Source organism: Centruroides sculpturatus, unplaced genomic scaffold (genome assembly GCF_000671375.1).
Source record: "Centruroides sculpturatus isolate CEXI.00-Female unplaced genomic scaffold, Cexi_2.0 scaffold128, whole genome shotgun sequence".
NCBI classification, from domain to species: domain Eukaryota; kingdom Metazoa; phylum Arthropoda; class Arachnida; order Scorpiones; family Buthidae; genus Centruroides; species Centruroides sculpturatus.
In genome coordinates, this window is record NW_019385268.1 from 88,615 (window position 1) to 101,763 (window position 13,149).

At 32.9% G+C, this 13,149-nt stretch overlaps 1 protein-coding gene and 1 long non-coding RNA gene across 2 annotated transcripts in view; both read right to left on the reverse strand.

The window, feature by feature from the left end:
* The window catches only part of LOC111636930 (tankyrase-like), a 27,020-nt gene extending 18,577 nt beyond the window's left edge, over positions 1–8,443 (reverse strand). The window contains exons 1-2 of the mRNA XM_023382317.1: positions 8,317–8,443; positions 8,097–8,233 (exon numbers count right to left, since the gene is read on the reverse strand). Of these exons, the coding sequence (XP_023238085.1) occupies positions 8,097–8,187 (91 nt within the window). The 5' untranslated portion in view covers positions 8,188–8,233; positions 8,317–8,443. The remainder of the gene's footprint in view (positions 1–8,096; positions 8,234–8,316) is intronic.
* Positions 8,444–8,757: 314 nt separating this feature from the next.
* LOC111636918 lies at positions 8,758–12,503 on the reverse strand. The gene is made up of 3 exons (XR_002758615.1): positions 12,450–12,503; positions 12,317–12,355; positions 8,758–8,785 (listed from the first exon to the last, which is right to left on the reverse strand). It is a non-coding gene; the product is annotated as an uncharacterized LOC111636918 (long non-coding RNA).
* Positions 12,504–13,149: the final 646 nt, after the last annotated feature.

Here is a 13,149-nt window from a genome sequence, read left to right on the forward strand (position 1 = left end):
CTTTGTCATTCAATCCTACTGATGTTTAGATCTAACATTAAGCAGGCAAACACGAACAGTAACAAAAAAGAACTTTATTAGAAAAGGTTAGAACTGTCACAGACATCCTCGGGCAACACCCGGACAAAATCCAACGAACTTTCGCGCCTTTTCTTTTTTGACGTTGCCAGCCACTCTTGTTGGCAAGTGTTGCCAGACAGAGTTCGTGATCTTGGCAAGTGTTGCCAGACAGAGTTCGTGATCTTGGCAAGTGTTGCCAGACAGTGTGCAGGATCTCTGGCGCTGGCGGCCACACCTTCACATTTATATTATTATAATTACTAATTAATGAAAATAGCATTCTGTATATGTAACCATATTCTGTTTGCTTAATAAATTACATCAGTTACAGTATCATTTGGCATATTGTACAGAAATATGTAAATATCAGATAATTTAAAACTTGATACTTCGAAGTCAGAATTATTTCATCCCTTGAATTTTGAATTGAAGGGGATTTCCTCTATATTTATACTCAAATATTTAGAAGTGGATGTTCTAATATTCTATATTTAGCATATTCTATTTTGGAACAGTTTGTAATTGATGTTCTGAAAATGTCACCTGAGGATGTCTATACATTAGGCTGAAAACATTAATGTAAAAACAAATAAATGTCTCTCAGCAGCCAAAGATATTCAGTGATTATTTTATTTCTGCTAATGTGGTTTTGACTAATACATATACACTGTACACCTACAGTATTCAAAAAAAAAATATACCTTTTTACATTATTGTAATCATGTTAATCATTATGTGAAAACATTGTAATGTCTACAAACATCACTAAACCCGATATATAATATAGTTAAACACCAACCAAATGCTGAAATTCTATCAGGCTAGTTTAAGGCTAATTACTAAATGAATTATGTAACCAATTTGGCTCTAGAGGTAAGCGTTAGGCACCATCTCTTAACTTGGTTACGTAATTCATTTAGTAATTAGCCTTAAACTAGCCCGATAGAATTTTGGCATTTGGTTGGTGTTTAGCTACATTGTAACGTGCATTAAAACATTAAAAATCTGTCCAAGTTTTACATTAACCCATTACAATTTCTCAGAGTGTGCACCTTATGTCACAAGGCACACATTCAACTAATACTCAAATTCTTCCTACATTCACTACAGCATATCAGTCGTTACTCCATCCAAAGCAGTTACAATTCTGCAGTTCCTACAGATTACATATGTTGCACAAGGATGAGTGATTCCAACTTTGCAAACTACAGAAAAGAAAATGCCTTCTCTATTGCAAAGTTACCATTTTATCATCTTCATTTCTAGTGCTTCTTAAAGGTAGAAGACAACAAGACATTTGAATGCAGTTGGAAGTTTTCACCTCCCATCAGTGTTACTCTATCGTTTGTACATTGCATACTTCTCATATATTAATGTAAGTACAAGGTAATTAAAAATGGTAAGTAAGCATGTCTATACATATATATATATATATATATACATACATACATAAAGAGTGATTATAATTAAACAGGTGGTGATTACAGCTTTGTATAGAAAGAACTGATGGATCAAATGCATCCAAATTTGGTTTGCATACTTTCTTGACTTTGAGATTTTGATTTCACAAATAAAGAGTTTGGTATAAAATTGACTTACTTAAACCAAATAACCGGAGCGTTTATGTTAAGTAAAGAGTTTAGTTCCAAAATTTTTTGATAACAGAAAATCTGGTACTAATATTGCTATAATTTGCATATTACATAAATTGTAAAACAACTTTAGAGTATATAAAAAGTTGCAAAGCACATTCTATGTGAATTAATGACAAGTCACAGTGCTTACATTGCCTGACCATGCATTACTTGTTAAACCTCACTATCAAAGAAGCAGCAATGCTAGTGCTGCATTCAAGGAATTCCAACATTTAAAGTTCATATGAAAAAGTCCTCTGACCATTAACAATCTCAGAAAAATAATTTTGCATTTCAAGGAAATAGAAACTTTCAGTGTGGAATCAGATAAGGATTACAAACCAGTGGAACTGGCAAAATCAGAGGAAGTTGCATCCACCTTAATGAAGCAGCAAATGGAGAATTCTCAAGGCAGCTGTGCATATGCAATATCTTGGCAACTGGATATGCCCTATCCTAATGTAAAAAATTTTGCAGTGAATATTGTAGTTTTACCCCTATAGGATAGTCCATAGTCAAATTGCTTCCTAGTGATTATGCTCAATGGAGATCATTTGTCACATCACTCAGCTTGGATGATGATTGACAATTCATGGCCCTGGCAAATTCTATGGACCAATGAAGTCTATTTTTACTTGAATGGTATGGTGACACTTCATAGCTGCCATGATAAAGATTATTGATAAATGTGTAAGTAAACCAAAGTTTGAAGAAAACCCACACATTTATCAACAAATTTCCTTGCATCAACCAAAAATTACAGTGTGATATGCATTCAGAGCATCCATCACCATTGGACCATTCACATTGTTTTCAATCCTGCTAGGTATGGAGACATAATTCAAAAATTTATCATTTCTTCAATTCAGCAATGAAATTGGACACCATCTTTATGTAAGATGGCCACCCTCATATCAAGTCAATGTGCAGATTATGGGTTAACACTTCACAAATGAAAGTGTGATTACTCAATTATTTCCAACAGAATAACAACCACAATTGTCCAACTTGACCCCTTTCAATTTTTGGTTACGGGGATGCTTGAAGAGATTTGCTTATCAGGACAATGTTCCTAGCTTAGCTGTCTTAAAAGACAGAATTTCACTACTTTTGAGACACTGTCACGAAGTCAGTTGCATTCCACTATTAAGTGCACTGTTCATTGAATGCATGCTTTAGAACAGGGAAACAGTTTATTTCTACATTAAAATTGTTAGTCTAATTTATTGGTTACTCAAACCTTTCACATTTGCATTTGACATGTGTAAAACTACTAAATGTGACATTGTAACCTATGTAGAGTTACAACTCACAAATCTGTGATCACCACACCTGAATTTCTTTGACAATCTATTTAATATGCAAAGTGCAGCAATATTAGTGCCAAATTTTCCCTATTGGAAATTTTGGAACTAAACTTTTTATTTGTACAATTAGGTCAGATTACAAGTTATACATCTGCAAAGTGGCCAGGATCAACAAAAATGTGGTTAAATTGAGGTTGGTTGGAGTGCCTCACAAGCACCACATAAGACAATAAGTAAGTAAAATTTATTATTATTGGGATTTGAATAGTTGAAAAAAATGAGGTGTACTTGTTGCATGAAGTCTACTCATTTCTACTCCTAATTTCTGTAGTATGGTATAAAAAAAAAACAGCAAGTCCTCACTTAATATCACCAATAGGTTCTTGGAAATTGCAACATTAAGCAAAATGGCATATAATGAACTATATCCCATTTGTATGAGTTGTTTATTTGTATACATAAATCAGATTTTAATAAAAGAACTCAGTTAATATTATTCTTATTGATCATGTTTGCAATCTTCAGCATTTATTTCTTACCTTGTAGAATCTGTTTTACTGTTTATAAAGAAAATTCAACTACAATAATTGTAAATAACTACAAACGCATTTGTATCTTTCTTCACAATTATAACAAAGTGATGTTCGTTGAGGACTTACTTGTACATATATATTTTGGGAGGGAAGACAATTTTCCAGTACAAAGACATTGTTGGATATGTCTCTCCTGTTCCTTCGAGGTCAACCATTAATTACATGTTTAATTTAAGGATGAAAAGGAGATTGCAAAAATATATACAGTAAAACTTCAGTAAGTCAAAATATCTGTAACTCAAAGAAAACAAAGCATTGATAAGTCTTCAGTGGAACAGCATAGTGATTTAACAGCTTCAACTTGAATTTCCTTAACTCAGATTTTCTCCATGTAGAAGGTTTTCATGGTCCCCAACATTGATTTATGTTACTTTCAACTTCCCTGACTCAAATTATATTTATTCTATCCAAAGTGATGCTAACAATCAGATTTCACAAAGTTTTCAGACAGTTAGTTATATCTACTATCCAATCCCCATTTGCAGACAACATTCCAGTCCAAAGTGAAAGGACCACCTCTTTATCTTAACAAATGTACCTGCAAAACTGTTAAATTCCATTAGTTACATTAAACATTTTGCTGGAAAGCATTACACAAGCTGTTTAAAACAACAAAAAACCTATCAAAGATTCTTTACATAATGCAAGAGAGATAAAAATACAAATCTACTCAGAATCAGCATTTTCACTCTATTGTTCTCTTAAGATGAAAAGTCTGTAAGTCGAGATTTTTTCATGCTCCTTGGACCTTATCAAACCCTAATCTAATTTAATCTAACCTATCATAACTAGTGTTGCCACCTTTGAAAATTGCTGACCCAAACGGCAGGTCAGGTTTGTTCAAACAGAAGTTCTGATGCATGTGCAATGTCATTTTACAATGTGAAGAATAACGTGCATGAAGGTTCTAAATCAGTTACAGTTAGGGACTAGGGACTTGCATAGAAGTAACCTAAATTAAGAAAGAACAGGTACAGATGACTTAGCTCTATTGGATATTGGAGAGACGTGTACAATTGTTGTATGATCATACATGGAAAAAAAAAGGTTGACAGGTTGCGCACCACACGTTGGCATAGACAGACTAACTAACATGGCAGAATTGCAGATGAGTTTCAGTGAGTATGAGTTCTTTCGCTATTAAAATAGTGTAAATTTTTAAAAGTATTTGCAAGAACTTTGTTTCATCATAATTTCACAATTTCTACAAAATTCCCAGACAAAATTAATAGTTCACCCAGACAGTGAGTCAATTCCCAGACTGTCCGGGTGAAAACCAGACAGGTAGTAACATTAATCATAACCTAACTGAAAACTCTTAGCTTGGTTTCCAGTTAGGTTATGATAGGTTAGGTTAAATTAGATTAGGGTTTGTTAGCTTCATCTGGTTAGGTGTATTAAATACTTGGCTTGGATGTCACGCCAACAGTTAACTCAATCAGACTATGAGGCATTATATAGAATTAAAAGAAATATTTTAATCAAGAAGTTTTGATTTAGTCATCTGGTTAGGTTTGTCCTAAGTGATGGTAGGTTAGTTTAGTTAGTAAGTTAACATTTGAAAAAAAAAATAAAAAGAAAAAAAAATAAATAAATAAAATAAAAAATCTGGGGTCTTGCTTGTTTGTCTCTGTTAGTCCGTTCATCTCGTCTAGTTTGTCATGTGTTTGTTTGCTTTTTGCACTGTCCGTCTAGCTGTTAAGTTGTATTAAGATTTGCAGTCACATTCAGTTTTATAGTATTAAGTATTATAGATATAAGTCTTCCTACTAACAACCACTTTGGAACTAACTTCTACACTTAGCTATTCATGGCGGCACTCAATTATTGATGTTCGCTAAACTCAGGTTTTCTTTTATACCCTTTGGGGAACTACAGCCTTGCAGCCTAAAAACCACATTCCAACATCAACATAGAGGGTACTGTAGCCATATGTATGCCATTCAGAGAGATCCTACCTTTCTCTACTGTCTATCTCCTCTCCCTCCTCCTTTCCTTGCCCTTTCCCTCTTTCTGCTGGCTAAACATTTCATGTACGGCCAATGTCTTTCTTTTATGTATGTATATTAAATTGGAGTTTGTATTTAAGACTCCATTGGTAGATTTCTTTGAGAGTGCTATCCCCCCTTGCTTTGAGTTTGGCCCTTGAACAATCCCCAATGAGGATTAAAGTGTCATCGGTGTAAGCAACTATGTGGTCCTGCCCAAAGTCGCAATGCAAGAAAGACTAGAAGGTAACAATCCATAAAAGAGGGCCACAGATGGAGCTCAGTGGCCAACCCCAGACCATGTCACTCTAAAACCGCTGGTTGTCAGATTGGAAGCATGCCTTCCTGCTGTTGAGGAAGTCCTTGATCAGGTTATAAATGTTTCTAGAACTCACATCAGGCCATGTACCGTACATTGTATGTTCTAAATAAAAAATCTGAATCTGAACCTTCTATCAATTATACAAATTCTAATTTCTAATCTCAATAAAAATACATATGTCAATAATGACATTATGTGTTACAATTTTAGTACCACATATGAGCTCTTATTAAAGTTAAGTTAAATATAATGGTGACACAAGAACTTCCAACAGAATGTAGAAGAGCTAGAAACTTTAATTAAACAAATTATAGGTATGAATTCAGTCACAGTATGTAGCTTTTGTTTATTATAAGCTCACTAGCATCCCCTGTCACAGCCTTGCCTGCTCTTATATACATATCGAAAATTTGAACTAATTGTTCATTGATTACTTGTGGATAATCCACATTGTATGTGGAAACCCATTGTAATTTTGAAACTCCGAATAAGATTATTATTATCTTGCATGATTTTCTGCAATCTTTCAATGAATTCTCTTTTCAAAGTTGAGTTTATATTCGATCAGGCTAATATCTGGTCAGATTCAGTCATGAAATAGATCTCTAAAAATATAGGTGTGTCTTCTGGATCAGGAAGTAAACTGCCAATCAAGTGATAAACTTGACCCTGGATTTTAAATGTATGCATGAAATTCCCTTGTCTTATTTCTTTGGCTCTAAATGATGTCATTTGAAATAGAGTGTTATACCATATAGAATTGTTTAAGAAATGTATAGAAAGAGGATCTGTTCCTAAAATTAAATTTTTAATGAAATCAGGAGGTTCTTCAAGTTGTTCAAGAACAATTTTCCCCTCAGCACAGCAAAGTCTAGCAGTTTCATCATACCATTTTTTGGCAAAACAATGATCACATATTTTGATCATTTTACCTCTTTCATATCCAAATAGTCATTTTCAGGATGATAATCAAAAGCTGATTCGAAACCTAAAAAATTCCTTGCTATACGCATTTGATTCTGAGCCAAATGAATTCGTTGCTCTTCCAGTCTTTGAGACAGCTCTGCTGTATATTCACATTGTCTACAATTATGAACAATAATATCTCTAGAACATTTTCTTCCTATTCGTGCTCCCGCAGCCCTCGGCATTATTTATCACTCAATCTCAAAAATATTCACTTGAGATAAATCCAATAACTATTTCGAATATTTTGTACAATTACCTGCAGAAATTAACATATAACGATTCGAAAACCTGCCATAAGTACACATACTGCCATGTAGCATGATGATGTTACTTATTTATTTCCTCAAAGATTTTGCTAATTAACTAATTATAATTTAATGTCAGTTCTTCAAATATAATAGTAAACTTCAATAATCAACTTTTCTTATAGACAGAAAGTACTCATTTATGTGTCGCCAGCTAGTAAAGAGAGAGAGAAATAGACAGCAAAAATCCATTGCAGTTTTATTTAATTAATAAAAAAATCTGTAAATTTAATTAGTGATAAACATTCCGAGGATCATAAAAATGGTACAGTTAAAATTTGGTAATGATTGGTTCAGTAGTTTTCACTGTTAGTGGTCACAAACGAAAAATACATTGTCTCTTTATATAGTAGTATAGATATAGATTATACTACATTCACACTTTGTATTTATCATTAGAACATGTATTAAGCATGTTAAAGCATTTCAAGTTTTTTGTCAAAATGCATTTCGGCTATTCCCAAATACATCAGTCAAACAATTTGCTATTTGCACATTCAACAAATTCTTATGTAAACATCTTCCTAAACCCAATTCATTAGTATAAAGCCATACCTTCCATATAATATCAGGCTATAATTTTAATTACTGTAAATAAAATAAAATAAACCTTTAACTATCCAGCAATAAATAATGTTTAATAAACATTATTTATTGCTGGATAGTTAAAAGTTTATTTTATTTTATTTATATTATTCAATCCAGTATAAGTTCTCTTTTTTATTTATTTATTAATTACTGTAATTACAGTAATTAAAATTATATTTGCCCAATATTATACGGCAGCGGTGTGGCTTTATATAATGCATTCTTCAAAATCTGCATATAAAATTATAGAACTTATCACATTTATATTCAATCAATAAATATATAATTAATAAAACAGTGTAACAGTTAATTTAATCAAATTATACTTACTTTTTTCACATGCAGAAGTTATTGATCTGACAATATCTGTTCTTCCATTAGCTACAGCTGTCGATAAAGAATCTAAAAGTTGTTTATTCATAATACAGAAAATTTCCCTCTATCTTGAAAAATCAATCTGTCAAAATCTGAAAGAATAAACTTTAATTATACTTTGAATAATACAAATAATTTTAACATGTAAAAACGTCTGGAGATTGTTTGTCGTTACCTTTTCGTTATTAAATAAACGAAGAAGTCATTCCAACGTGACAATGATGTTTACATCTATAAAAACTAAAATTCAACAAACGTCATGCCTCAAGCTACATACATGAAAAGAAAAAGTAAGTGCTTCAGTGCCACCTAACGTTCAAAAAATTTCATTTATAATTGGATTAAAATTTTTTAAAAACTTTGCCATATTGCATAAAAATAATATTTTTAATTAAGTAATTTCACTTTAGCACAATATAAATTACATCAGTTTCATATGTTTTATATATAAAAGATTAAATATTGGTAAACCCTATAAATGCTCAAGCCAATGTTGGCATCTCTGTATCTGGGCTTGCATCATAATAGAAAATATATGAATTTAATTACACAATACTATTTGATATTACATTTATTTAAATAATAAATCTGATTCAATAATTATAATTGATACTTACCGGACGATTATCATTATTGTGTGTTTCCTGAATGAAATTGCAAAGATCGATTAAACATTGTATAAATAGTTACACCAATAATTTATTATTTTTAATTAAGAATATATTATTTTTTAACATTGTACATACCATTCCACCAGTTCCACTCTCTATGCACTTAATAAACTCCTAAATATAAATGGTAAATTAGTAATAATTGAGGCACACTTTTATAAAGTTCACATATACCAAAATATAATAAAATCATTATTTATGTAATTACATCTTTNGTTTAATTATTATACGATATAACGAATAAAATATCTAATTATTCTTAATATAATGTTTACTATATCACACAGAAAATAGTTTTTCGCTCCCCGAAATATAAATTGTTACTAATAGCCCTCTCAACATGGAAAAACGCCCACATGGGGGCGATATCGCCCCCGTTGAGAGACACTGATCTATAGTATCTGACACCGTTTTCGAGTTTAAAGGACAGACAGACAGTATCTTTCTTAGATAAGATTTAACTGGGCCTACTGTAGACCTGTTCAAGCCATACTGCCCAGCAACATTGGGCGTCTTCTGCCCTCTCTCTACCTTTGCTATTATACTCTTACTTTTCGAAAAGAAAAACAGGCGCAAAACTTAACGCGTGCTTATCCGACAGTCTCGCGAATACATAAAAAAATTGTTTTGCCAGAAAACAAAAGTCTGGAATTACAAGGGAGAGTTTCAAAGTTCGAATGGGTACTATCCGATCGGTATATACCGGGTTGAGCGTCGATGTCGATGTCTTCCGCACTTCGAAAAGTTTCGAATTGTCGCCCGAAGACAAGGGAAGACAATCGGTACTTTTTATTTTACATCGCTTCTTCTTGTGTTTGTTCTGTGGGGTGTTCGTTGTCCGAACATAAAATTCTTTCGCGAAAGTGTTCGTTATCAGATTTGTTCTTTATCCGATCTGTTCGTTAACCGATCATCCACAGTATATTAATAAATAAAAACGAGAAAAAATTATTGTCACAATGTCGAATTGCAATTTTTAATCAATTTAATTTAAAATATATGCTCTCGATTTTAGTAGCGTATTGCTGCTGTGCATCATATTTTTCCAGATAACAATCGAGTCCTGCTGGTTGTCTGACTGACTCCGTTGTGGATAAAATTTTTCAATTGAAATGACGTGAAAGCGAAGGTCGGTTATAGTTTATCGAATCCCCCTGCCACTAAGCTTCTCATATCTGGTCTTGACTTGCATCTATAGTATCTGACATTGTTTTTGCGTTTAAAGGACACACAACAGTAGGAATTTATTAGTCTACGATGTTTTCAAATTGCAATCCAAAAAATTTAAATTGATTTATTGCACAAAATGTTTTCGTTTCAGATGTAAAAAATGGCTTATAAAGAAAAAAAATTACTAAAACACGACAATGTTTATCTGTCAAAAAATGAGGCAAATTTTGGACGTGCTCATAATGTTCGAATATACGAGGATTTCCTGTATTACAATTACAGCAAAATATGCACTCTCCGAATTACTGATCGAATAAATTAACTTTAACTATAATTAATACAAGCAAGTATCGATGAGACAACTTTTTATTCAAGAAAGTTTTACATAAAGACATTTTAATTATATTAACAATTCGGGTATTAATATAAAGTTGTAATAATGTGATTAAAAAATAACGAAATCTGTTTTGAACAAACTTCTACACGAACTCTGTTTATGTAGAAGTTTGTTCAAACAAAAAATTGCAATTTCAAAATTTCAGTAAATATTAAATTTACTGAAATTTACTGAAATCATGAAAGAATCCATAGAGGAGAAAAGCCTTTCACTTGTGACGAGTGTAAAAAGAAATTTACACAAAGGGGAGACTTAATTAAACATTTTCGCACCCACACCGGAGAAAAGCCTTACAGTTGAGACGAGTGTAAAAAGAAGTTTTCAGAAAAGTCAAACTTAATTAGACACCTTCGGGTCCATACAAGCGAAAAGCCTTACACTTGTGACGAGTGTAAACAGTGCTTTACTACTAAATAAAAATTGCAAATTCATGAAAGAATCCATACAGGAGAAAAGCCTTACACTTGTGATGAGTGTAAACAGAAGTTTACACAAAGATCGACCTTAATTACACACCTCCGAAAACACACTGGAGAAAAGCCCTACAGTTNAAAGTAAATCAACGTGGCAACCTACCGCTCTGGAGAACCGGGATAGAATCCAGATGGGTTCGAAAAATTCCTGGGGATTTTTCAACCCGTCCGGATATGTCAGGCCTCGTCCCTCACTTTCCGGCTACCCCATTGTGGGCCTGGCCAAACACATAATGGGCCCTTTTTTAACTCCCTCCGCCCTGCGGGTACTAAGAGAGCTTCTTTTTTAACAAGCCCATTGGTTCGACCAGGCTCACAATAGAGCGGCCGGGCTTTGAGGAACGGAGTTCAACATATCCGGACGGACCACTTCCAAAAAATTCCTAGGTATTTTTGACCCGTCCGGATTTGATCTCGGGTCCCCACAGCGGTAGGCTCCGTTATCCGACCATTCATAATGAGCTTGCCCGAAGGGAGGAAAGAGTTAAAAATAATAATAATAACTTCTAAGGGCTCAATTACATTGGGCATATTTACTAGATACTTGCTCGCGCTTTGGTAAGTAAATAGTAAACTTCGCGAGTTTACACAAACAGTGAGTACTAATTACACTAAGTAGGGTTCCTCAAACAGGATCCCGGTTGTTTTTTTAACCCAGGAAAGACTCCGGGAAATCCCACAAATTTCTTAAAAGTTCAGTTTTTTTCTTATTTTGCTAATTTTATAATATAATCGAGATAGGTTGATAATAATAATAATAATAAGCGCAGAGCCTAAACGGTTAGGAGTCAAAAGCTGAAATTTGGTATACAGCATATGCCATGCCAATGCATACTAAGATGGGATTTTTTTGAAATTCCCCCGCGGGTGCAGAAGAAGACGGTTAAGGATTACCCCGAAGAACTTAGATTCTATTGTACTATTTTAGATGCGGTATTTTGCGTTTCTGCGAGAAATCGAGCATATTTTTAGACCCATCTAAAAGTTCTCTACTTAGTATCGGAAGAGGGGGACTTAATTCTTCCACACAGTGAAAACGAGTAAGATCGCCTATAATCTAATAATCTTAATATTTGTTATCATTACTTTTTGCCCGAGCAACGTCTGCTTGTATAAATCTAATAATAAAATATAATTGTTTAAGTACAGATTACCTAATAATATTTAATATACAGTAGATCCCCCTATAAGACGGGTTCCTATAATTATGATTCCTATAAGACGGCGAAAAAATTGTGGCGGTATCCGTAAACAACGGTAAAAAAAACTCCTATAATTACGTAAGACGTCATCGGGCAGCCGAACTACTTTCCGCTGTCCAGCGCCACGCTACGGACAGTTTAGGCGGGTAAATTGAGTTTAGTATCGTTTGTACATATAATTATATATAAATTANATAAATAGTTACACCAATAATTTATTATTTTTAATTAAGAATATATTATTTTTTAACATTGTACATACCATTCCACCAGTTCCACTCTCTATGCACTTAATAAACTCCTAAATATAAATGGTAAATTAGTAATAATTGAGGCACACTTTTATAAAGTTCACATATACCAAAATATAATAAAATCATTATTTATGTAATTACATCTTTAAATTCAGGGTCTGTCTTATCAGCATTCTCTTTGCAACACGTTTCTATCTAAATAATAAACAAATTTGAACGAATTAGTTATAAAGGACAAGTTAACCTTTATTTTATTTTCAGCATAATTCAAAATAATTAATTATTCCGTTCTTAGCAGTAACTTGAATAAATTTATACATGTAAAAATTGATATTAATGTTATGATGTGAATTTACAAGATAACATTACGAGCAATTATTTATTCTGACATCATCAGAGGAATCGATGCAGAGTTGCAATTTTCATTTATCGTTTAATTTTTAAAAAATTACGACACTTCCGACTCAGCCCGGAGAACTAAATATTTACTTACTCAGGGCCTCCGGCCCCCACGATTTCGACATCTGGTCTCGATTTTCATCTATTTAACTCATTTTTTGAGATTAGAAGAAAACGGACGGACGGGCGATAGAGGAAATGTATAGGTCTGCAATTTGTAAATTGCAGCTCAGTTATGATAATAATTTATTTCTCTTCAACGCGAGCATTTGTATTGAACTAGAGTGAGCACACAACGATTAAAATTAATAATAAATAAAATAAATACATTTACGATTCTAACGAAGAAAAAATTAAAATAATAATACAACTTTTTCAGAAACTAATAACATCTTGTATTGGCAACGCTGTGCAACTGATGGACTAATTTACGTACTCATAA